We start from the raw sequence: 26389 nt of genomic DNA, 5'->3' as shown, positions 1-26389 counted from the left end.
TCACGAAGCTCCCAGAAAAGTGACAAATTTTCCTCTCACAAAATGAAAAATATATACCAACGATGAATAATTTAGGTTCAAGTGTTTTATTTCGATCGACACATTCGCAGCAGCCGCCGTAGTCGAATGGCTTGATGCATGACTTCCATTCGGAATAGCATATGTTCAAATCTCTATATGTACTTGAAGCACCAAAATGAAGAAAAAGTTTCTTCTAATATCGGTCACCCCTGTGCAGGCAATGGCAATCTGTCGAGTGTATTTCTGGCATGAAAAAGCTCCTCATAAAAAAATATCTGCCGTTCGGAGTCGGCTTAAAACTGATGAGATTACAGTCTGTGTATTTATATACACATATGCAGGTATATGCATATGTAGCCAATGTTACGAGGGTGGGCATTATCTTGTTATGAGAATTCTGTAATGCACACTAGAGCCAACGCAACGCCAAAGTTGTATGTAGACGGGCCTTAAATGTTGCTTTAACATACATATTTACTTACATATACATACGTGCACACACTGCCATCAACAAAGCAAAACTTTTCACCACGCTGTGTGGAAGTTTTCAAACTTTTTCTTGAGAAAACTTTCCAAGAATGGAATCACAACACCATCACAAGCTAATTCCTTATTCTTAGTCACATAAAACAAATTTACCTTACTTCCTCTCTTCACTTGGATCAATTTTATTGGCAATGCCGTTAAACACTACCAAGCACACATGTGTTGGCAATACTGTCACAAAACATTCAAAATTGAATAATCGAGAATATGTAAAATTGGAAGTTTTTCAGTATAAACAAATAATTTATGAAATTTTAATATATTATTTATTTTTAAAATATTTTTTGAATTCCAAAGCGCCTTCCCAGCTCTCTTCCCAACCAGGTACTTTCTTGGCATTTTCGTACCATCTGGCAACATTGGGATACTTGCTAATGTCGAAGCCCGAAACATCGATTGTGGAAACCGTAGTTAGAATAGAAAAATCTGCCACAGTCAATTGATCACCAGCCACATAGTTGTTGCCATCTAGGAATGTGTTCAGTAAATCGAAAGCAGCTTCCATTTTTTTGAAGAGCTCGGGATCAAAGGGTTCCTCACTATTGAAAAAGAGCCGAGGATAATAGTAGTCGGCGAATGACTTGTACAGGGTACCCATGTCAAAGTATAGACGCTGGTTGACGATAGCTCGCTTCTTGGGACACTTGGGGTACAGTGCGTCATCCTTGCCATATTGTTCTACCAAGTATATCATAATGGGGCGCGATTCCCATAGTACAAAATCATTATCCACCAAAGTGGGAATAACGTGTTGTGGGTTGATCTTCAGGAATTCGGGAGTCAAGTGTTCATCAGCAAACAAGTCCAACACTTTTTTGTTAAGTTCAATACCAAGACTCTTGGCGGTGAGGAGCACTGAACGGCATGGTGGGGAGTCGAGCATGTAATAGAAGTCCATGATGCCGAAGTCTTCGATCTATTGAAAAGGAAGAAAAAATGAAATTAAATTATGACAGTGCATTAAAAAATTCAAAATTCATAATTTGCTATGTAGACATATTATTTCATATTATGCATACATAAAGGGCCCGCCATCTATCGTTACGGATTTGAACTATTTGAAGAATGGTAACACTTAGCTGTCATCTAATTTGACAGAAAATTAGTTTCATTCTTCCGCTGAACGAAAATGGTTGTGTATACGCTCAAAGAACGCTGGGAAATATTGCGACATTACTTTGAAAATCATGGTAATGTTGCAGAATGTGTACGAAAATTACGTACGGCCATTGGAAGAAGAAAAGCACCGAATGAAGCGTATGTGCGTTACTTTGCGAAAAAAGTAAGAGAAACTGGGTTGCTTATTGACAAACCAACGCGTGACCGACCAAAAACCGTGCGTACACCCGAAAATATTGCTGGCCGAGAGTGTTCGTGAATCACCAGGAACATCAGTTCACCGTCGTTCTCAACAATTGGACATTTCGGAGACGTCATTGAGACGAATTTTGCGTAAAGACCTTGGTATGACGCCGTACAAAGTCCAATTGAGTGAAGTTGTGTTCCACCATTAACCGGGAGTATTGTACTTCAAAATAAAAAAAACAGTTTGGAAAAATATTGAGTAGTTTCTTTTTTATAGCATTTTTAATTCCGTAAAGTTATATGGTGAACCCTGTATATATATATATATATACCTATGTATCTTCCATGCAACTATTTACAATACTTGATGCATACGAATATCACGAGTTCATTATTTTCTGAAATAGAAAAAATGAAGAGATGATGTTTGATCAGTGAAGGATACTTGCAAGGATCGGCATGAAAACTAGTCATTCTCAGTGCGTCTATGGAACTCGCCGTTTTGCTCTCTATTTGATCTTAGCTGCTAACATCCTTTTCTTTGTTTTTCAACCCTAAGTCATCTAATGCAGACCAAAATCTTTCGAATAAATGTGTTATGTTCAGTGCCTAGATTCAGCCCTCAATCTTTGTTAGCACCCCAGCAGTTACCACAGATTTGTTTTGAACTACTCTTAGTTCAACTCTCTGACTTGTATTCTCTCATCTATTTGCTACACCTTAACTTTTTGCTGCAGTTGTTTGAGCCATGGTTGAAACCCAAAGATTTGTAACATATTTTTACTGTTTACCCGTCATAGACGTAATACAAGGCGAAGTCCAAAATAAACAAGACCAGCGTCTTAAGGGGACAGATACCTGTAAACGGCCATATTTTCCCTGATTTTCATTAAAATTATTTAAAATGAAGAAGTTAATAAATTTTTTTTTTAATTGGCATACAGTTTATTTATGCATTAAAATAATATAATATATTTTTTTTTTTTTTATTTTAATCAATAAAAATGGTGGGCATTGTAGCATCGGCGTCAGTGACCTGAATACAAAAAACCAAAATTTTTTTTGTTTATTAATGTCATAATTTCTATATGAATTAAACAAAAATGAAAAAAAAAAAATTCGCGGAATAAAATGCTTAAAAAAATGAATTTTGGGACGAACTTTCCTATTTATTTTGCTTCGAAAAAATTATTTTTTCGACAAATTTTCGAATTGTAAATTCACATAGAAAGTAATATCATAAAAAAGATGTGTGCAAAATTCCAGGGAGATCGGTCAATAACTTAACTCAACAATAACAATAAAATATAGTTTTGAGAAAAACGCTACTAAAGCCGGCAACGTAACTATACCTTTCCTCGCGCACGGACGCAAAAAATAGAGTCGTCACGGGTGACGATCTATAGTATAAGAAATGCTTAAATTAACGTTCCAAAAGTTTTTTGACATATTCTTAAACGATTATATTAACATTTTTTTGGTGGTGGTGCATTTTTTCGAAATTTTACAGGTATTTCTCACCTTAATGTTTTTGATAGCGTCATCTTTTTAATGGGTTAGTGCTTTGGAAGTTACATTCCTGGCTTCCCCTAGACTTCGAGTGAAAGCTTGGTGACATTCGGGCCAGTGGAAGCGAAGTTTTTGCGTCTAAAGTGTCAGTATGTTTGTGCCATCGGTACAAAAACGAGTTTCGAATAAAGATCTAATATCAAATTTTGTTTTAAAATCGGTAAAACGTTTACCGAAACATTTGAATTGATGAGAAAAGTTTATGGCGTGGTTGTCTATCTCGTGCCAGAGTTCATGAGTACCCCGGCGGGTCGGAGGAAAGAATACATCAGCGGTAGGGCTGTAAAACTCATCAGGTTCGCTGGAAAATCATATTAGATTAGGAAGTCTATGGGCTGGTGAAAGTAGTATTCTATCACCTCAGTACAGGAGGGTGACACCTCACCGAAATGGCTGATAGGCTAATGCTACAATCGCCTCTGTCCCGTTAAAACTCTGGCAAGCCTTCGGGTACGTTCCTTACACGTCACCATTAAGTTGGTGGTGCAGGCTCAGTTGAGAAATCCTGACTAGTCCCTGTCCTGGTTCTGAACTGTATTGCCCATTAAGCGTAGGGTCAACCCTCGCATGGCCTCCCTGCTCGCATAGATAACCGAAGTCGGGACTCAAAAGAATTTGAAAATGAATACACAAATTACAAAACAAACCACTGAGCGAAACACATGTGAAGGAATTAGAGATAGTCGAAATGGTAATGTGGATGCAAGAGCGGTCTTCAGAAAAAGTAGTTTACTACTAAGATCCCTGCCGGCAAAGATCGCTCCAATCTTTAATGCAGCTGGAAGCGGACAAGTTCGCACTGCGTTCAAAAATGTCAAAGCTGATAGCTTCGCAAACGGCAACGGGGACAGTAACATAAGCTTTCCGATGAAGGATGCCTCCAATACCGCCATTGGAGGGCTACAATCAGCGCAGTATACGCTCACCAGCATTTTTGCAGTGGCAGAACGGCTCGTCACTCCCATTCCAGCGAATTGCAATTCAGAAACGATCCCCACAAAAGTGAGCGCGTCCTTCGACGCTTCTGAAATGTCTCCTCGGCTCGAGCTAATAAAAAACATGAGGAGGATGGAGGAAGATGCGATCTCCCAATGTAATTTGATGATAAGGGCTATGCAGCAGGCGTTCAGACGTCAAAAGAACACTAGCAATGAAGTCAAAGCTAGCAAAGTGCGGCGAAGCTAATCGAGATCGGCGATATAAAAATCGGCTGGATCCGAGCAAAGATGTGGCCACGAGAACAAATTAAGAGATACTATTCCAGTCTTGGGATAGTCCACACACAAGCAAACTGCAGTGGCCCTAATAGAAGGGATACGTGCATCAGATGCGGAAAACCAGAGTACAAAATAAAAGACTGCAAAGCAGCCCCCAATTGCATTCATTGCGTAGACGCGAAACGCGACCGCTTCACAATGCTAAGCTGCTACTTTACCCCCAGCGACAGTATTGAACAGTTTAGAACGAAACTGGACCTAATTGAGGATAAGGTTCGCGAAATAGGTGGCTTCTTCATCGTAGCCGGAGACTTCAACGCCAAGGCTGTCGAGTGAGGCGCCCCTACTACGAATACACGGGGAAGACATGTACTTGACATGGCTGCCAGACTGGGGCTGGTAGTGGCCAAAACAGGAAACGCCACTACTTTTAGGAGACCAGGATGTGAACAGACCACGCCGGATATCACCCTAGTGACTGATAGCCTGGCTGGAGCAATCAACGGGTGGGAAGTTCTGGAAGAATATACTGGAAGTGACCATCAGTATATCATATTCCGGATCAGTCCGAGAACTGATCCTACCCCAACACCTCAAACAAAGGGCGCTCGCAAATGGAACATGGCCAAAGTGAACACTGAAGCGTTTCTAGCTCACTTTCATGCAAATTCCATGCCGCACATAAGGGGTGACGCTGGCTCGCTTGCAAGCGCCATGATGCGGCGCATTGCCGCATCGACGCCCCGCGCGGGGTTACGCTCAAGAGGACGACCTGTGTACTGGTGGACGTCAAAAATCGCAGAACTCAGAAGAACCTGGTTCCGTAATAGAAGAAGGTACACCAGAGCCAGAAGAAGGCAAAATGGGAGGAACTTCGAAGGGATCTAAATAGCAACCCTTGGGGTCTGGGCTATAAAATTGTAACGGGGAAGGTAAACGCCAACTCCACAACCGTACATCTAGATAGTGATGCTATCAGCAAAATAGTGGACAGACTGTACCCCCTATGCTGTGCCTGTGCCGAGCCTGTGCAAAGTGACGAGATGCTCCCACTCTTCACCGAGGAAGAGCTTAAAACCGCGGCAAAAAGCCTCCAAAGAAACAAAGGTCCAGGCCCATATAGCATGCCAACTGAAGCACTCAAACTTGTGACTTAAAGCCGACCAGATGTGATGCTCGACGTTTACAATGCATTCATTACTCAAAGCATCTTACCTAAGCTGTGGAAAATACAGAAACTGATGCTGATCAGTAAGGGTAGGGGTGACCCAGCGCAACCTTCAGCTTGGCGCCCGCTTTGCATGCTGGACAGCGCCGGGAAATTGTTTGAGAAACTCATACAGCGTAGACTTACAGAGTCTGTTGAGAGAGCAGGAGGATTTTTAGCAAGGCAATACCCGAACCGCATCACCGTCCTGGCAACGTTTGATGTACGAAACGCCTTTAACAGCCTACGATGGACAGACATTATAAAGGCACTACGAGAAAGGTTTCGAATACCTGCATACCTGCTAAGGATTCTCCAGAGCTACCTGAGCGAGAGCGAACTGCTGTAAGACACACCAGATGGTCAGAAAACAAAAGTGATAACGTCTGGTGCAGCTCAAGGATCTATTCTCGGCCCCGATCTCTGGAATCTGAGCTACGATGAGATATTGAGCATAGAAATGGTAGAAGATAAAAATTTAGTGGGAGACGCGGACGATATAGTGGCGGTCATACCAGCTCGCACTGAGGACGCTAGAAGAAAGCTGAACCAAGTCACGATAAGGACACAAATATGGGTTGAGGACTACGGCCTGGAACTCGCCAAACGAAGCAAAAACGAAGTCATTCTTATGACTCGAGGTCACATGCCACTCGAGGTCAACATGCAAAGGCGACACGTCCTTAGTGACCCAAAAAGTAGTAAAATACTTAGGTATTCAACTTGACTGCAGGCTTACTCTCTGGACCCATATACGGCATGCGGCTACCAAAGCAGCAAAGGTCACGGGTATGCTAGGTAGATTAATGGCAAACGTCGGTGAGTCAACACAGAGCAAAAGAAAGCTAATTATGGCGGCCACAAGCTCAATTCTCCTGTACGGCAGCAAAGTATGGGGAATGGTGCTAAACTGCAAAGCCAAACGCAAAGCACTGGAGGCTGTGCAACGAACAGCGGCGCTCAGAGTAGCCTCAGCCTATCGCACTGTCTCAGGCGCTGCAATTTTCGTGATCAGCGGTGAGATACCCATTGACCTCATGGTCCGCGAACGAATGGATGTGTGGGACTCCAAGAAAAAACACGTCCCCACTAGCTTCCCGGAACGGAGACGCCAAACCTTGCTGCGGTGGCAAATCCGATGGGACACTGATGGGTCCAAAGGAGCTTCGGAGAAGTGAACTACTTCTTAACTCAGTTCTTCCGATTCCAAGTGCATATACTGCGAAGCACCGAGCGATGGCGCTGAACACATGTTTTTTTGTTGTGACAGATGGCTCGCGGAAAGAAATGCTCTGAGGGAGCAGATTGGCGACATATCACCGAGCTGGCGACAAATATGGTGAACCCCCAGACGTGGGTGAATAGAATTGGTCCTTTATGGATGCCGTTCTGGGCCCTCCCGAAGTAATATAGAACGCAGTTCCGGGAAGGGTGTCTCCCCAGAAGCGATACCTCCGTTTTAGTGGCCACACCATACGACGCAGTACACGGCGCTCGCTGTAACTGCGAAGGCATTTCGAATCCTACCTCACCCACCAAAAAAAAAAAACAAAAAAAAATGTTCATGAGTGGTTCGTAAATTTATCAAAAATGAACACAAATCATCACTAAAAGTCATGGAATCGGAGTTAAATATCTCCAAAACATCGATTTATCGCATTTTAACTCATCATTCGAGCTTACGAAAGGTCTGTGCACGTTTCATTCCGCACAAGTTAACTGCGGACTAAAAATTGCTGAGAATTCAACATTCGAGAGACCTCATTAAGGAGGCGAGAAAAGACGAGAACTTCCATCACAATATTGTAACTGGTGGTGAAACGTGGTGTTTCCAACATCAACCACCAACATGAGCCACCACCCAAAAAATCGCGGTGAGAGGAGTCAAAAATCAAGTCGATGCTCGTTTGTTTTTACGATTCCAATAGAATTGTCCACAAGGAGTTCGTGCCAACGGGCCAAACTGTCAATGCAATTTTCTATCTTGGCGTTTTGAAGCGTTTGTTGCATCGCATTCGTCGAATTCGCCCTGAATACCGCGAAGGAGAGAGCTGGCGCTTATTGCATGATAATGCACCATCTCATCGATCACCTATTGTGACTGATTTTTTGACTAGAAATCGCATTTTAACCATCAATCACTCACCCTATTCACCTGATATGGCTCCCTGTGACTTCTAATTATTCGGAAAATCGAATTTGCCTATAAAAGGAAAACGTTTTGCGTTCGTAGAGGCCATCCAAAAGGCTTGTACCGACATCCTGGAGGACATTCCGGATTCCGGTCAAAGACCTGAAACCCTCTTTCGAAAAGCATTTAGATCGCGCAAAACAGTGTATCGAGGCCAGAGGGGATTATGAACGCAAAAGTTATCAGAACAAAACTCTTGACGTTTCTCAGTCTTGTTTATTTTGGACTTCACCTTGTATTAATCATAATCATAATAAACCAATACTTAATTTCTTTTAATCTAAGACAGAAAAATAAGTGGTCGTGGCTCGAACCAGTGCACTCATAAAAGCCGTTCAAGAAAGAATTCGCAGAAATCTCTTTAGAGAGCAGAAAATCAAGTCAAGGGAAATAAGTGTTTCGACCAGATCCATGTCAAGACTAATTAGAGATGAACTCCACACGAAAGCTTTCCGTTGCTCAACTGGACAACTTTTGACAACGCGCTTGAAGAAACAAATTTACTTTACTTCCTCTCTTGACTTGGATCAATTTTATTGGCAATGCCATTGAAAACTACCAAGCATACAAGTGTTGGCAATACTGTCACAAAACATTCAAAATTGAATAATCGAGAATAAGCAAAAATGGCAGTTTTTCAGAATAAACAGATAATTTATGAAATTTTAATATGTATATTATTTATTTTTAAAATATTTTTTGAATTCCAAAGCGCCTTCCCAGCTCTCTTCCCAACCAGGTACTTTCTTGGCATTTTCGTACCATCTGGCAACATTGGGATACTTGCTAATGTCGAAGCCCGAAACATCGATTGTGGAAACCGTAGTTAGAATAGCCAAGTCTGCCAGAGTCAATTGATCACCAGCCACATAGTTGTTGCCTTCTAGGAATGTGTTCAATAAATCGAAAGCAGCTTCCATTTTTTTGAAGAGCTCGGGATCAAAGGGTTCCTCACTATTGAAAAAGAGCCGAGGATAATGGTAGTCGGCGAACGACTTGTACAAGGTGCCCATGTCAAAGTATAGACGCTGGTTGACGATGGCTCGCTTCTTGGGACACTTGGGGTACAGTGCGTCATCCTTGCCATATTGTTCTACCAAGTATATCATAATGGGGCGCGATTCCCATAGTACAAAATCATTATCCACCAAAGTGGGAATAACGTGTTGTGGGTTGATCTTCAGGAATTCGGGAGTCAAGTGTTCACCAGCAAACAAGTCTAACACTTTTTTATTAAGTTCAATACCAAGACTCTTGGCGGTGAGGAGCACTGAACGGCATGGTGGGGAGAAGAGCATGTAATAGAAATCCATGATGCCGAAGTCTTCGATCTATTGAAGAGAAAATTAAAATAAAATTATTACAGTGCATTAAAAAATTCAAAATTCATATTTACTATGAATACATATTATTTCTTCCATGCAACTATTTACAATACTTGATGTATACGAATATCACGAGTATATTATTTTCTGATTCTTCAGTGCGCCTCTGGAACTCGCCATTTTGCTCTCTATTTGATCTTAGCTGCTAACATCCTATTCTTTATTTTTCAAGTCTAAGTCATCTAATGTAGATCAAACACTCCCAAATAAATGCAGCCCAGCAGTTACCACAGATTTGTTTTGAACTACTCTTAGTTCAACTCTCTGACTTGTATTCTCTCATCTATTTGCTACACCTTAACTTTTTGTTGCAGTTGTTTGAGCCATGGTTGAACCCAAAGTCTTGTAACATATAGTATTTTTACTGTTTGCCCGTCATAGACGTAATACAAGGTGAAGTCTAAAATAAACAAGACTTGCGTCATAATGTTTTTGATGGCGCCATCTTTTTAATGAGTTAGTGCTTTGGAAGTTACATTCCTAGCTCACTTCCAGTGAAAGCTTGGTGGCATTCGGTTCAGTGGAAGCAAAGTTATTGCGTTTAAAGTGTCAGTATGTTTGTGTCATCGGTACAAAAATGAGTTTCGAACAAAAAGCTAATATCAAATTTTGTTTTAAAATCAGTGAAACGTTTACCGAAATATTTAAATTGATGAAAACAGTTTATGGCAATGATTGGCTATCTCGTGCCAGAGTTCATGAGTGGTTTACATGTTTCAGAGATGGCTGTGAGAGCATAAATGGCAATGAACATACGGGCCGCTCAAAATCAGTAATCACCGAAAACTCGATCGAAATTGTTCGTAAATTTATCGAAAATTGTTGAAATTCATGGAATGGGAGTTGAATATCTCCAAAAAAATTAGGTTATCGCATTTTAACTGATCATTTGGGTTTACGAAAGGTCTGTGCACGTTTCATTCCGCACAAGTTAACTGAGAACCAAAAATTGCGCGGAATTCAACATTCGAAAGACCTCATTAAAGAGGCGAGGAAAGATGAGAACTTCCTTTAGAACATTGTAACTGGTAATGAAACGTGGTGTTTCCAACATGAACCTGAAACTAAACGTGAAAATTCCGAATGTAAGGCTCCAGATGAGCCACCACCCCAAAAATCGCGTTTTGAGAAGTCAAAAATCCAGTCGGTGCTCATTTGTTTTTACGGTTCTAAGGAAATTGTACACAAGGAGTGCATGCCAACGGGCCAAACCGTCAATGCAATTTTCTATCTTGGCGTTTTGAAGCGTTTGTTGCATTGCATTCGTCGCATTCGCCCTGAATACCGCGAAAGAGGAAGCTGGCGCTTATTGCATGAACCATCAATCACTCACCGCATTCGCCTGATATGGCTCCCTGTGACTTCTACCTCATCGGGAATTACATAAAAGGAAAACATTTTGCGTTCGTAGAGGCCATCCAAACGGCTTGTACCGACATCCTGAAGGACATTCCGATTAATGACCTGAAACACTCTTTCGAAAAGCTTTTAGATCGCACAAAACAGTGTATCGAGGCCAGAGGGGACTATTTTGAATAAATGAACTCCAAGTTATCAGAACAAAGCTCCTGACGTTTCTCACTCTTGCGTTTAGCTCAGTCTTGTTTATTTTGGACATCACCTTATATTAATCATAATAATAATAAACCAATACTTAATTTCTTTTAATCTAAGACCCCTAGGAAAAAATTATGTACGATTTCAATTGTGGCATTGAATGCCTCATAGTTTTTCCACTTTAAAATTTTAAAGCGTCTTTAGTTTGCAGCATTTGGTATTTACACATATTTTGTTTTTATAATTTGGTCGTGCAAGTGTCAAAATTTCAATCTTAATATTAAAAAAAAACAGACTTTGAGTAAAAACTGGCAATAAAATTTATTTGCTAAAGATTTACTATTCTCTAGAATTCTACAGAAACAATTCAAGTATTGAACAAAAGTTTGTCAAAATTACATGATTTCGATTCCCTAATTATTTATTATTGCGTCAAACCGCCATTTTCGGGCAGTCTTGGCATCTTTGTTTCGAATAATTATTCGGTTTTCGAAGACATTATTCAAAACATCGAATATAAGTTTGGAGGTGAGGTCCAAAGCCCCATCGTGTTGAAACACAATGTCGTCTATGTAAAAAATCGCGGTAACGCTGCTTATTGACTGTATTGATTGCACGAAAACAAATTGTTTAATGATTCCGCCCTATCAAAATCGACACCGAACTCGCGATAATTACATCGGCTTCTCCATAGTAACGTATGGTATAAGCTAAGGAAAATCGCATTGAAGTGATTGCCTTACATAAGTGTGGTAAAAGTGCAAATGAGATTTACGAATCGCTGAAAAATTCAATATTTCGAGAATGTTCGGTATGCGGTAAACACCCACGATCGATCGTTTTTCCCAAATGTCTGAAGTGGCAGACAGAAAAAGAAGTGCAGCCATAAAAGCCGTTCGAGAAAGAATTCGAAAAAATCCCCTTAGAAAGCAGAAGACAACGCGCTTGAAGAAAATCAAATCCGACAGCTTCTTTGACAGATGAGAAAATGTTCACTGTTGAAGAAGCTTTTAATAAGCAAAACGACATAATCTATACTAAAATTTCTAAGGACGCAAAAAATGTTCTTCCAAAGGTTCAGCGTACCCACCATCCAGCCTCCGTAATGGTTTGGTAGGGAGTGTCCTTACATATCTTCATTTCTGCGGAAAAAGGGCTAAGACCGGGGCAAAAGTGTACCAGGAGGATGTCTTAGAACGCGTGGAGGCTCTCTTTCATGGGGAACTTTGAATCTTCCAACAAGATTCCGCCCCAGCCCATAAGCCAAAAACCACCCAGCAGTGACTAAAAAACAATATTCCTGGGTTTATAACCGAAGAAGATTTGCCGTCTGAAAGTCCAGCTCTGAATACATTGAACTACAGTTTGTGGCCAGGATTAGAGAACATAAACTGTCGAAGACCTCACAGAAATTTGGAAAGTCTCAAACCATATTTGGTTCGAGCAGCGACGTCAATATCCATGAAAACCGTGCGTGCTGCATTAGCTGAATGGCGTAATCTTTTGAAGGCTAGTGTAAAATAGCAAATGGTCACCATTTCGAATGAAAAATAAATTTCTTTTTTGTTTTAATATTTACATAATTAAATAAAACTAACTTCATTAAGAAAAGTACTTACTTAACTTATAACAGAACTTATGGCAGGACTAAGTAATATATAATCATAGAAAAATATCTGGTGATATAGGATATTATTTTATTAAAAAAAGGAATAGTTTAAATTTCAGCTATCCTGTATATTAATTTTTGGAATTTACTTCGACTTATTTTATAAACACTTTCCGTAGTCTTCACTGACTTAGTCTTAATAGCTCACCAGGAAGAATCTACTTATAGTTTTAAACAAATTCATAGTTCTACTCATATACGTGACAGTTCGTAACAACTGTTACAAATACTTACGTCTTGGTGCTTTCTCACGGAAAAATTTGCAATAAGCGAAAAAGCTGCATTTCACAAAATCTATAATGACTAAGATCGTAGTATAATTTACAATTTTCTATTTTTTTATTGTTTTTGAGTTACTCTCCATAAAAACTCGCAAGTTTTTATTAGTCATTTTACAAAAATATTATACAAGCAACTGTATTTCTTCCTATTTTTTACAGGCACCCTTGGTATGAGATTGACAGGCAGTCAAGTATGTGATGGTGTGAGTGATTGGCTTTTATTCAATTTACTTAAGTAAAGGCCAAGCACACAGTCAAGTCAAATTTGAATTGTTATGGTAACATTAAAAACAGTAGAATATCGACGAAAATAAAAATAGCAAATACTATCTTTGACTTGGGAAATTTATAATAACATATATTTCTTAGATATAATAATGCTTTTTATTCAGAAATATCTGAATTTTTACGCCAGTTTTTAGACTTTTTGATACGATTTTCTATGAAATTTAGTCATTTTTTTGCAACCTTATTACATAATAGAGCGTTTTGGAATCAAGTGATTTCAGCTGTGGGCATTTTTTGACAACCAGCTGAAAGTGTTTTTACGAATGGATCCATACAATGTTATTAATTATCCCCCCCCGAAAGTGAAAAATTTTTAAATTCCTGTAAAATTAGCTGCTGGCGAGTTACTGGATAATTCTTACTGGAAACGAACGTGCGCACAACTAATTTATTTCAGCAACAATATACATACATATGTACAGGTGGGCTCAATAACCGCAACCAAGGCCAGATACGAGTACATTATATGGTGTTATGGAAAGCGCGCTAAAAAGAGCCGATATCTGTACGAGCAATCGGGTGGAAATTAGTCTGATGTCATATTTCATACGTAGGTACCTCAATTACCATAAAATGTATTTAATATTATATATAAAAAAAACTCTTATTAAAACAAATGGTTATTACAGGAGTTATACGTATTTAACTTTGGAAGGCCTTATTTGACCCACCCTGTATTTAAAGTAAAATTTAATGATAAGTACCACCCTGTCATTTCGAACACCAAAAGTTAAATCCACCGTTATTTATGTTAAATTTTTTGGCCTAGTCGCGAAAGCTGGCTCAGTTCAAATTAAGTGTTCACTAAAAGGCAAAGTTGTGATCTTTTCTTATGGGCATTTGTACGTAAGTGGTTTTTGTTTTTTTTTTTCATTTAAAATATGTATATTCTGCAGTAAGCCAATTATTGAATTGTGTGTATTAAATTATTATTTTTTTCTTTTAATTAACACGTGATGGACTACAGTGTAGAGGTGGTACTACTCGTAGTGGTAGAGGATATTAGCCGTACAAAATATTCTTTGCTATGTTAGTTCGCATATCTTTACCTGACTGACATACCTTAATGTCGGTTTTTTTTAATTTATAAAAATAACAAATTTTTGATGCCAATTAACTAAATTGTAACGTATTAATCCATGTATTTTCTCAACTATTGAACAGTTGGTAATCCACTCATAAATAATTGCCTCTTCTCCTATGTGAATACGTTATTATAGCCGAAAAAATTGATCGTCGTGGCTTTTACAGCATCCATTCCTTATAACGGAGGAAATAAAATGTTCGAACTACGCTTAAAAAAATTCTCCAAAGACTAATCGAAACAAGGTGGTGATGTTTCTTCTTCCTTCAGCTGATTTTCGACAATAGTCATCTAAAATGTTTTTGTTGAATCGATCTCAGCTTGTATAGTTTCGTCTTGATATATTCCATAATATTTAGGATATCGTGTATTCAAGTAAAGGATTTTCCAATAAAAGGTGTTATTTTGATAAAAGATCAATGGTTTCGTTGCTTGTGTGGCACGTAGCGCCGTCTTGTTGAAAATAAACGTTGTCCAGATCAATAACATCCAACATTCACCGTAACTGTTTCTTCAGCTTCATTTTCGAAAAAGTAAAGTCCAATGACTGCGCCAGACCATAAACCGCACCAAACAGACACGTTGAGGATAGAGAGGCTTTTCAACAATAACTCTTGGATTTCCTGAGCCCTAGAGCCGACAATTTTGCTTGTTGACTAAGCCACTGAGTGGAAATGGGCCTCATCACTCAAGATGATTTTTCATGCTTTTCAACGACCCAATCAGCAAAGACAAGACGTTGTTGATGATCGCCCGGAATTTATAAGCCTTAAGACCCAAATCTTTATGCAAAATACGGTGGAATGGACAAACCTGGGTTTTCTTCAACACTTTCGGCTACAACAGCAATATTTTCGACTGTTCTTGAGCGACGTGCACGGGTTTTATTCTTCACATCACTAACTTATTCCAACAGCTCGAATTTTTTCACCAATTTCTGTATTGCAGACCGACAAGGTGCTTCACGATGACCCAAAAATGTTCGAGTTTTACAAACCCTCTCTGCCAAATTTTCACCATTTTTATAGTGAATTTTAATAACTTCAATGCGTTGTTTAAGCGTGTATCGTTCCATTTTTATTAATGGGGAACTTTCTACTTGTCAAATATCAAAAAATTACAGCTTCAAAAACGACATCTACCGAAATAGCGGACTATTCAAAATAACACCCGCTATTGGAAAACCCTTTAGTTAAAAAGTCTTCGTTTTTCCTTTTATACTACCCACGAACGTGTAAACTTTCTTCTTTGACCATTTCTCTTTGGTTACACATTCTATGCTCTGCTTTAATTACATTTGTGTGCATGTTATGCAGAGAATGTACACATTAACGTTCTCTGTGTTATGTATATACATTCGGCCGGGTCGATTTGTAGGGAGGCAAAAAAATCGCTCATTGCTCTGTGAAAATCATATTCTAGGGATCAAAATAAGAAACTTTGCCGAAGGAACCATACCTCTAAAACGAATTCTGATGTCCCCCAATTTGGGTCGAACTTTTAGTATCTTTTGTGGGGAGGCAAAAAAATCGCCCATTGCTCTGTGAAAATCATATTCTAGGGATCAAAATAAGAAACTTTGCCGAAGGAACCATACCTCTAAAACGAATTCTGATGTCCCCCAATTTTGGTCGAACTTTTAGTGTCTTTTGTGGGGAGGCAAAAAAATCGCCCATTGCTCTGTGAAAATCATATTCTAGGGATCAAAATAAGAAACTTTGCCGAAGGAACCATACCTCTAAAACGAATTCTGATATCCCCCAATTTGGGTCGAACTTTTTAGAATCTCTTCCATAACTCACTTAAATTAATTTTTTCATTTACATATGTTCTGACTAAATAAATTTCTTAAGGAGCCGAAGGTGTTTACACTAGTGCTCCATTTCAATATAAAGTAGTGGATCTCCTCTACTTTTCTTATATATAATAATAATAATAATAAATTTTTTAAGAGAAAAAATAGATAAATATTATTTTAAATAAATAAAAATAAAGAAAAAACATAGCCACTTAGCTGATTTTTTCATGTAAAGGCCAAAAATGGTGATATTTTTAAATTGGGGACATCAGAATTCGTTTTAGAGGTATGGTTCCTTCGGCAAAGTTTCTTATTTTGATCCCTAGAATACGATTTTCACAGAGCAATTAACCCTTTTTTAAATCGACCCGCCCTAATATACATACATACATACATAAGTATGTATACGAATATATGCATGTTCAGACAAATAAGCGAATAAATACTAAATTAATCAAAGCCTACTAAATATTATAGGAGCAGGAAGCCCGTCTAAAGGGAGGGGAACATTTGCATGTACATACATAGATTACGAGTGTAAAGGGTGATCAGATTAGGGGTACTTTTTGCAATAGGGTTTTTTTGAAAAACCACGCGTATTAGTATTCATTGATATTTCAACATGGAAAGAATTCCGCCTGAACAACGTTTACAAATCGTAAAAGTGTATTACGAAAATAGACGCTCTGTGAAAAGTGTTCTTTGCACGATCAGGTCAATACTGAGGGCTCAGCGATGAGGCTCATTTTTGACTTAATGGCTACGTCAATAACAAAATTGCCGTATTTGGGCTGAAGAGTAACCTGAAGCCATTCAAGAACAGCCATTACATCCATTGAAAACAATAACCGTTTGGTGCGGCCTATGGGCTGGAGGAATCATCGGCCCATATTTCTTCAAAGACGAGGCTGGCGCCAATGTAACAGTGAATGGCGTACGCTATCGCACGCGCCATGATGAGTTTTTGATGACGGAAATTGAAGCGCGTGATCTCCACAACATTTGGTTTTAGTGCGTCGTTTACTGTCGTTTCGGTGAACAATTATCTCTCGTATCGGTCCAGTGGATTGGACACTAAGATCGCGTGATATCAAACCTTTAGAATTTTATTTGTGGGGTTGTGTAAAATCTAAATATATATGTATATCTATATAATTGGCGCGTACACTTCTGCTAGGTGTTTGGCCGAGCTCCTCCTCCTATTTGTGGTGTGCGTCTTGATGTTGTTCCGCAAATGGAGGGACCTACAGTTTCAAGCCGACTCTAAACGGCAGATATTTTTATGATGAGCTTTTTCATGGCAGAAATACACTCGGAGGTTTGCCATTGCCTGCCGAGAGGCGACCGCTATTAGAAAAATGTTTTTCTTAATTTGGTGTTTCACCGAGATTCGAACCTACTTTCTCTCTGTGAACTCCGAATGGTAGTCACGCACAAACCCATTCGGCTACGGCGGCCGTCAAATCTAAATGCTTTGTGGATAAATCAGCTGCGGTTGAGGCATTGGGAGACAACATTACTAAAGTTATTCACGAGATACCGACCGAAGACCTCCAGCGAGTCATCAAAATTAGTGTTTAGGGCTGGCCGAATCACGGCCAACATTTGAAAGACATTATCTTTAAAAAATAAATGTCATGAGTGGTTCTACACTAAAAAACAATAAAGATTGCCCAATCAATAAACAATTTGAATTTTCGTTGTGTTTTCATTTTAAAATTCAACATCTCTAAATTGATCACCCTTTATAAGTGTAATTATCTAGTTTACAGCCCGGATGCCAAAATTTATCAAAAATGTGCAATGTACATAGGTACCAGATTTTTGCACCCGGACTCGAACCCAAATAATTAGCAGTGTTGCTTCACAGTATTTTTATAGGAATAATGCCTCTTCAAGCTTATCACATACTCGTATTTTAACCCTCTCCGATACGATTTTTTCAATAATGATAGAATGCAAGATTGCGCTTTCCCAATGCTGCGAATAACCAAACAAAAAAAGGAAAAGTAAGCGAATTTAAGTGGCGACTGAAAAACACAAGAAATTATACACACACATCCACATAGACTTTATCGGCAGGAAGAAAATGCATTCGTACGTATTATTGTTATTGTTGTAACAATTTAACTCGCGGTACTTTATTTTTATTAATTTATTTTATTTATTCGCAGCATTGACGTCATTTATTGTCAAAATAGCGAAAAATATAGTAGCGGTTTTTGAAAGACGCCACTTTCTGACTATCTGTAATCTGTACACCGTGAGCAAAATTGGCAAAAAATAAACTTTTTAAAATTGCGCGGTTATGAAGTGGCAGCAAATTCTGTTTATTTACTGTTTTTATCGTAAAATTACATAAATCCAAAATGAAGCAAAGTTATTGGTTCATATTTCCATATTTTAAAATATGTTCACTCGAAATAACTTCCCTAATATTCCGGCTGCTAATCAGCTAAATATAAGCAACAGGCCTTCAAAACAGTAATATGGTCGCAATATAGCTGCAATTATGTGCTTGTTTCCACAAATATCTTTTCATAACAAACTTATAAATATAGTTTATTTGCCAACTTATTTCTATGTGATTCCGCCACTTCTTTATCTCCTATTCGTACTGTTTCGTTTCTGGCCTCAAGGTAAGTCTCAGAACTCGATGTTCTTCTTATCATTCTTGCGATAAAGTAGTGCCCTGAAAGTGCGGTTATATGTACAGGGCATCAAAATCTGTTTTTTCATTTAATAAAAAGTTATCCAACAACAAAATTGGATGAATAAATTGTACCTATGTTACGTAACAACCAATTTTACTCTGCAATTTCACTTCGAATGGGCAAGCCATGGTGAAAAAAAATTCAGAATGTGTGGTCAATATCAGGCCGTTAACCGGCTGTAAACAAATTTGAAAGAATCAGCTGATTGGCTAACGCAACCAATCACGGGGTCACGACAGCGTTTCGTTAAAGAAAAACCCGCGATTTTGTTGGTGATATACGAAAACAATCAACACTAATTCGCTCATGTTGCCGTCTGAACAACGAATGATTGGACGACATAGTTAATACATGTAAAATGAGCAGGCACAATTCTGCTGCCGAGTACCTGCTGACGTGACAGCCGAAGTTCACCATAGGTGCATGTCAAACCTGGTATCCTGCCATTCTTGGGTCAAACTTATCCATCACCGTTGCTTAGTTGTAAGCTTATTATTTTGTTTAAATTTTTACTGAAATTTTGACATTCAAACCACCAAATTGCAGGAACTAAATATATGCAAATATTATTGCTACTCTAGCAAAGTCACCTTCTTTCAAGTCATTGAAATGGGCAGCTCCCAGCTCACGTGGGCGAACAAAGGAACATACTGAATATCTGTGATATTTCTACAAACAGCAAAACTATTGTCAAAATTCAGTGCACTAGAAATTTTCAGTTAAATTAATTTTCAAATGCAACCAAAACTTTAGTCGCCTGACGAGTATAGCTCGCCACTTTACCGGCGTTCACAAAAACTCACTTGAATTCTAAAATTCACCAAACCGCCGCACGGGGAGAAATTAAAATACGAACTAACACGTTGGTTTGCCAATTGAATATTTTTAAAGCTTTTGACTTGCCGGCACATGTGCTTTCATACATACATTTGTAGCTATATGTGTATGCGTAAATACATACATTTCTAACTATAAATGCCAGCCGGGGCTAAATATTTCTCCCCAACAATGTTGTGTTTTGTATACATAACTACATTCACATGCATGCATTCCCGCAGGAAAATTCTAAACATTTAAAAAAATTTAGTTTCCGTTTTGCCGTTTGGTGACTATAATTGTAAAAAATTCGGCGAAAATAATGCAACGAATGAATTATGCTATGACATAACTAAAATTTTACATAATTTATGTACATAAATGAAAATTGTTAAAACATATTTTATTCAATTTATGGAGTACATGATATTTATTAAAAAATTATATTGAAGTTCTAAAAGTTCTGGAAGTATGATGAAGTAACATAAAATCAATTCACCCGATATACGCGTAACTTTTAAATAACGTTTTGTTTCCACAAGAACTCTTTTGTCAGCCAAAATTGTATTCTTTTTGATGGAAGTTATTTGTGTTTTTTGACATAAGTCAGAAAAGTTCAACAAATAATCGTTAAATTTTATTGTATCAGCCAAAAAATGTGTCTATCACAATTTTACCTAGCCCGCGGTCGCAGCTTTTTAATGATTAGATCACAGAGAGAATTACGCCACCTGAATTCGCTGCGACGTCATGCTCCGGGAATATACGAACAAAAGGAAGGGAGGGAGCTTGACAACGCAGTAAATTCGGAAGGCGCAATTTCTTGTATCTCGTATTCAATTCGCCTTGTCATACACTTAGGGCAAAAGCTCTCAATACACTGTGAGCGAAGGCGTAATTAGAGTAGTTGATTTCGTCTTCTTCATTCAGAAATGGCAGTAAAACACAATGATGGAATTTTGTTTTTGTGTTGTGAATTCGGGACAACCTAATTTTGTAAATTTAAAATTTATTCCAATCATCTATTCTCATTCCCTTAACTAACAAAAGAATGTTTGTTGCTCGAATGTCATCAGATTAGTCGCGCTGTGAGCGGTGAAAGTCTGTTTGCTAAAGTTTGCTTATCAGCTGATTCACGACCGTTTACAGTGAAGATGCTTAAATTGCTTAATTGATTAAGATGCTTAATTGAATATTGCATTGACTGGGAAGAAAAATTTTTGTTTAATGATTTAGTGTCATTAATTGAAAGATTCGATCACAAACTTAGAATGCGTTAGAATGCACAGTTTAAAGAGAACGACTTGTCTTTCAAAAGGACACAAGAAATTGTTGAAACTACTCCAATCAATTCATAATACCCCTTCTGGCTAAAATATCATTGAACAGAATTTGGATTTAAAATCGGAAATAGAAAAAATACAACGTGATTTATTTTGACCTCTGGAGTCTGCGAAAAAATTTTGGAAAAATTTTAAGGAAAGCTTTTATCCGAAACTAAAAAATGAAATGCGGTAGTAACTGGAACGAGTAATTAGTTAATTGAGCTATTATTCCTTTTTTATCATTTTCCTTACCAACACAATATTTTATATACGAGAGCATTGCAATGAAGCCCAACAAAAAAACAATTTCATTTAGGCTTAAGAAAAATATATGAATCTAATATATATATTAATACGGAGAGCAAAATTTTGTCGTACCTTTTTTAGTATTTATAGTCAGAGAAAAAAGTTGAAACATATACCAATGGATAGCATATGTGGAGACGGTTTGCACAATGTATTAAAATAGATACGTAAGTGAATAGGTGCAGGTAAAATTAATCACACTATTTTACCTGTATTATGGTATATCATGCTATAATATGTATCATGATATTATATATATGTATCATGATATAAATTTTGATGAAACGACTGGAAACTTATATATTGTGAATCAATACTATTATAAATTTGATTCAGAAATTATGATGGTCATGGATTAATTAATGATTGTTTTTTATTATGCTTTTTCGAACAAAATTAATTTTTTTCCATAATACAAAAAATTAAATGTTTGCAATTCATAAATAAAAAAATTATGATATTTGAAATACACAAATATAGGATCGCTTAATATAGGTAAAATGGGATATTTTAAACATTTAATTTTACTACATCACATTCACATACATCTTGTAAAAAGTTACAACATAAGCTATCCATTTATATATGTTTCAATGACTATAAATATCATACTAAAAAAAGGTATGACTAAATTTTGTTCTCCTTGTTTATATAACGTCGAATAACGTCGAAATTTCGACGCATGGACGATCCTAGTTTTTATAATAATGCAAAGGCAAATCTTATACAATATTTTATTCTGTTTGCTTTACAAGCACAAATAGTGTTTCAAAAATTTTTTTGGGTGTAGCGAAAAGCTTTTAACCTTTTAACACATGCACAAAATGTGTTTGGATGCGTGTGCGCACCACTGATTTGCACACATAGGAACGAACAATGATAGAATATTTTCTACATAGTGCTTAAGAGCACTCGATAGAGACATACATATGTACTTAGTTACATGCATACATATATCGCTGAAAGTTCAGAGGAAAGGATGCCTCTTCTGTGTAGAAGCTTCATATGTAAGAACTGTTTGCGAACGCTCTTGTCGTGATAAATACAGGATGTTTCATTAACATTGCACCGGTTGTCATTAGAAGGAATAAAACTAGGCGTTTTCACCGATATTAATTGGTCTCTATTTCTTTTTTCTCTTACTCAACAACTCGACACTCAATCATTCATTTTATAACTACTGCCAGTTTTGATTGAATGCGATGACAATATTTTAAGTGTGGGCATTGCCATGTTATGTTATCGTTATTTTGAAAATGTCGTCAAGTAAGCTGCACGTTGCGCCGGCGCTCTTGATTGTTTGAAAGCATGGTTTGATTTATACCATGAAGAGGACAGGAGGTTACAGAGATTCTAGGTGAGCGAAGTAGGGAAATGCACCGTCTGGAAAATTAAGATTATCGAAGAAACTGCCAATCTGAGCGTTACAAATAATACCAAATGGGTGTCAATCATGCAAAATGGCAGCTCATTGCTTCACAGATGTTGGCAATATTTGACTTAACATATTTCGTAATATGAACTGCCAACTTCATTGAATTTGCTGTCTCGATGGGTAATTTCAGTGAAATTGACCATTGAAAGTCGTCAATAATTTAGTGTCGAGGCGTTATTTTATAAGTATGGATATAATTGTTTGCCATCGTAACTGAATGTGTTCGTATGCATACTTTACTATTCAGTTGCGATATGGTTCGAAATTCACTACGGGCATAAAACATCAAATCGCTAATTTGCTGAAAGAGTGTCACAAAAACAAATAAAAAAAAAATCGATAAAAACTGCTTCAAAGTTTTCAATTTACCATGCCTCAATAAGCAAAAATGTAAAAAGGTATGTTGTTAAGAATGTTTTTGTCGATATAGATTAATTTAGCCAATTTCCATAATAATGCAACATTTGAATAACGTTTGCCTTAATTTTTATTGCAAATTGAACGAGCGGAAGTGAATCACCGGAGGCACCTCGAAAAAGATTGTTGTGCGGTATACGAGGGTGTTTTTGAAAAGTCCGTCCAAAAATAAAAACTACTTAAATGTTTGGGGTAAACCTTTTTTATCTTCGATATAGCCTCCTTTTAGGCTTATACACTACGTCCAACGCTGCTCAAGTTTGTTGATCCCCTCCGATTAATAGCATTTTGTCTGGAAAATAGTCACTCATTTCTGCAATCACTTGCTCGTTTGAATAAAATCTTTTCCCGCCAGTAATTTCTTCAACAATCTCACTCATTAGGGAACAAATAGTAGTCCTAGAGATCCGATGGAGCGAAGCCCGAAGAATAGGAGGGATGTGAATTGAGTTGGAACCCTATTTCTATTAATTTTGCAATCATATAATTTTGCGCCTCAGCGTTAGCTGGTGCGCTATTGTGATGGAAAAGCAATATCACTCGCCTTCCTCGATTCAAACGAATGCCAAACACAAAGAAACATACCGATCTGGTTTAAACTTGGTGTGTGCTCTTCCAAGAGATGCTAAAAACCAAACATAACCTCGATATGCGCCAATAGCGCTATCTCTCAGACTTTGCACGGGTTTTTCAAACGACCCTCGTGCTGCACAATCACCTGAACGTAAAAAAGAAGGCATTGAAGAAAGGCATTCGTTGAAGGAAATGTTTCTTAAGATATCCCTGGGAGAATTTTTTTACATTTTTCAACTTTTCTTAGCATTTAGTACCCAAAAAACCTATTTCTCTAAACAAATCTTGTAATGTAATATATTATTGTGTAACTCTATAACTCCCCGAGTTTTTAATGGAATGTATACATGGTAATTACTTAAAGCTGAATGACATAATAGGTCTTTTCTATACGCCACTTCTCTGCTCGCCATCTCTATGCTCGATTAAATTGACGAAAAATTTGCATGCTAAAGCAGCAACAATGCTATCGAGCAAGATTCGCTGCTAGCGGGTATGGTTTTTTTTTTTTTCCTTATTCACTCCTCTCGGGAGCATAGGGCCTCGGCAAGGCTCAGTCTTGCGTTGGTTGCGTTAATCTATTTTGATTTCTGACAGGGTAGGTGTCCTAAATAGTGGGAATGCCCACCTGTCATTGCTTAGGAACAACGCCTTTTCACTGCTTGGAGCGCCATCTATGTTTCACATTTTTCAGGCAGAAGGATCGCATAGATGGTTGAGGACTTCGCTAAATTTGGTGTGTGTGCGCTATTATCGCGGTTGCCCGCTTCCTCTTGCTGGCGCCTCTGATGCATTGTGTAACTGTGTGATTTTGTTTGTTTTAACAGCCACAATGCAAATAATGCGCTGACCATTATGCGGAATATGGATGGGAAGGATAAGTTTTTGGGGTTGATATTTTAGTTGTTTGTTTTTAGAAAGAGGGAAAGTAGGTAAATTTGGAAAAGTGCGAGGACCGTGCTTTACGTGGGATTCGAACCCACAACCTCTGGGATGGCAGACTAGTGCACTTCCGCTAAACTAAGTGAGTATGGTTATTCCTCATTAAACTGGTATAACTCATGGCCTTACAAACACATTTAATTTAAGGCAGATCTATTCCAGCTTAGCCAATATACGTTCATTTATGGCAGTTGCTTCATCTATTCGCCACTTGCAAATGCTTGGCGAAAAGAAGAGGCCTTATACCTCATTAAACTGGTATAATTCACGGTTTTACAAAGAACCAAGACCCCGTAATTGTGAAACTCGTATATATGGATCCATCGGCCTGTGGGCAAAGAGTAAGGTGAATTTGGTTGTAAAATGAAAAATCTTTATTTATTCTTGTAAATCAATTTCATCCCCTTCAAAATAATCCCCTCTCGATGAAATACACTTATGCCAACGATTTTTCCATCCCCGAAACATGCCAAATAGTCCATTTCCGGTATAGCCATCAGCACCTTCTTCGATTCAGCTTTTATCTCCTCAATCGACTCGAAACGCGTTCCCCGGAGTGGTCTCTTGAGTTTTGGGAATAGCCAGAAGTCACACGGAGCCAAATCAGGCGAATACGGTGGTTGCGGAACGATATGCGTGGAAATGGTCACGAAGAACGAGTGCAGTGTGAGACGGTGCATTATCGTGATGCAAAAACCAAGACTTGTTGGCCCATAATTCTGGTCTTTTTAAACGAATTTCTTCACGTAAACGACGCATAACGGTCAAATAATATTCCTTATTAACAGTTTGGCCAGGTGGAAGGAATTCATAGTGCACCACATCACGAAAATCGAAAAAAACTGTCATCATGACCTTTATTTTTCAACGACTTTGACGTGCTCTTTTCGGTCTGGCCTCGCCTTTAGCACGATATTCGCTTGATTGGTCGGTTGTTTCAGGGTCGTAAGCATAAATCCAAGACTCATCTCCCATAATGATGCATTTGAGCTTGTCCTGATAGTCTAAAAGCATTGTTTCACACACATCAACGCGACGACTTTTTTTTAAAGAAATTGAGAGTTTTCGGTACCAAACAAGATTTAACTTTTCGTAGGCCCAAATGGTCTTTCAAAATGGTTTTCACAGATCCTTCTGATATTCCGATCATGTCAGTAAGGTCTTTAACAGTCAACCCACGGTTTTTGAGCACTAACTCCTTCACTTTATTGACGTGTTGGTCATCTGTTGACGTCGATGGTCGTCCGGAGCGCCCCAAGTCATCAACACGTTCTCGACCCTCCTTGAAGTCTTTGTACCACTTATAAACATTTTTCTGCGACATGGTCGAATCACCAAATGCCTTCTGCAACATGCTAAACGTTTCCGCAGCCGAAATTTCTTTCCGCAAACAAAATTTGGTGGCACTTCTCTGATCAATCAAATCAGACATTGTAAAAATCGAAAAATGCACTCTTGGTCGTTTGGTAAACACAAGCGTAAATATCATAGATAACTAGATGTGAAACTCTTTTTCTCGTGAGAGCGCTGAAAAATGTGCATATTTTATAACATTTTCCAATATTGCCACACCGGTAGAAACATGAATTGGGTATTTTTGAACCAAAGGTCTGGAATTTTTATTTTCCACACCACCATTGAGGTTAGTATTTAGTGTGCGGTTGCCCAATAGCTTTATATCACTCGTAAACACCTACATATACTAAAAATAAGCACAATCCGTATGAAATATGTTCATAAATA

General features: G+C 38.1%; 2 protein-coding genes across 2 annotated transcripts in view; one reads left to right on the top strand and one right to left on the bottom strand.

Moving 5' to 3' along the window:
* Positions 1-661: 661 nt before the first annotated feature.
* LOC129236706 (glutathione S-transferase E14-like) lies at positions 662-19413 on the bottom strand. Its single transcript, XM_054870931.1, has 3 exons — positions 19221-19413; positions 8737-9387; positions 662-1483 (listed from the first exon to the last, which is right to left on the bottom strand). The coding sequence occupies exons 2-3, from the start codon at positions 9367-9369 to the stop codon at positions 830-832; spliced, it is 1287 nt and encodes a 428-aa protein (XP_054726906.1). The 5' UTR covers positions 9370-9387; positions 19221-19413; the 3' UTR covers positions 662-829.
* Positions 14009-26389, top strand: part of LOC129235715 (glutathione S-transferase D7) — a 25546-nt gene continuing 13165 nt past the window's right edge. Inside the window, exon 1 of the mRNA XM_054869711.1 lies at positions 14009-14082. Coding sequence (XP_054725686.1) covers positions 14069-14082 — 14 coding nt within the window. The 5' untranslated portion in view covers positions 14009-14068. The remainder of the gene's footprint in view (positions 14083-26389) is intronic.

The sequence above is a fragment of the Anastrepha obliqua genome, chromosome 1 (genome assembly GCF_027943255.1).
Source record: "Anastrepha obliqua isolate idAnaObli1 chromosome 1, idAnaObli1_1.0, whole genome shotgun sequence".
NCBI lineage: Eukaryota > Metazoa > Arthropoda > Insecta > Diptera > Tephritidae > Anastrepha > Anastrepha obliqua.
This window is presented reverse-complemented; position numbering and strand designations above follow the sequence as displayed.

What these genes read in the sequence shown, in the direction of transcription:
- LOC129236706 (XM_054870931.1), bottom strand. Translation starts at nt 9,369, where the DNA reads ATGGATTTCTATTACATGCTCTTCTCCCCACCATGCCGTTCAGTGCTC. An exon ending in AAAAATATTTTAAAAATAAA is followed by an intron (nt 1,484 to 8,736) that starts TAATATACATAT and finishes CCTTTTCAATAG; the next exon opens with ATCGAAGACTTCGGCATCAT.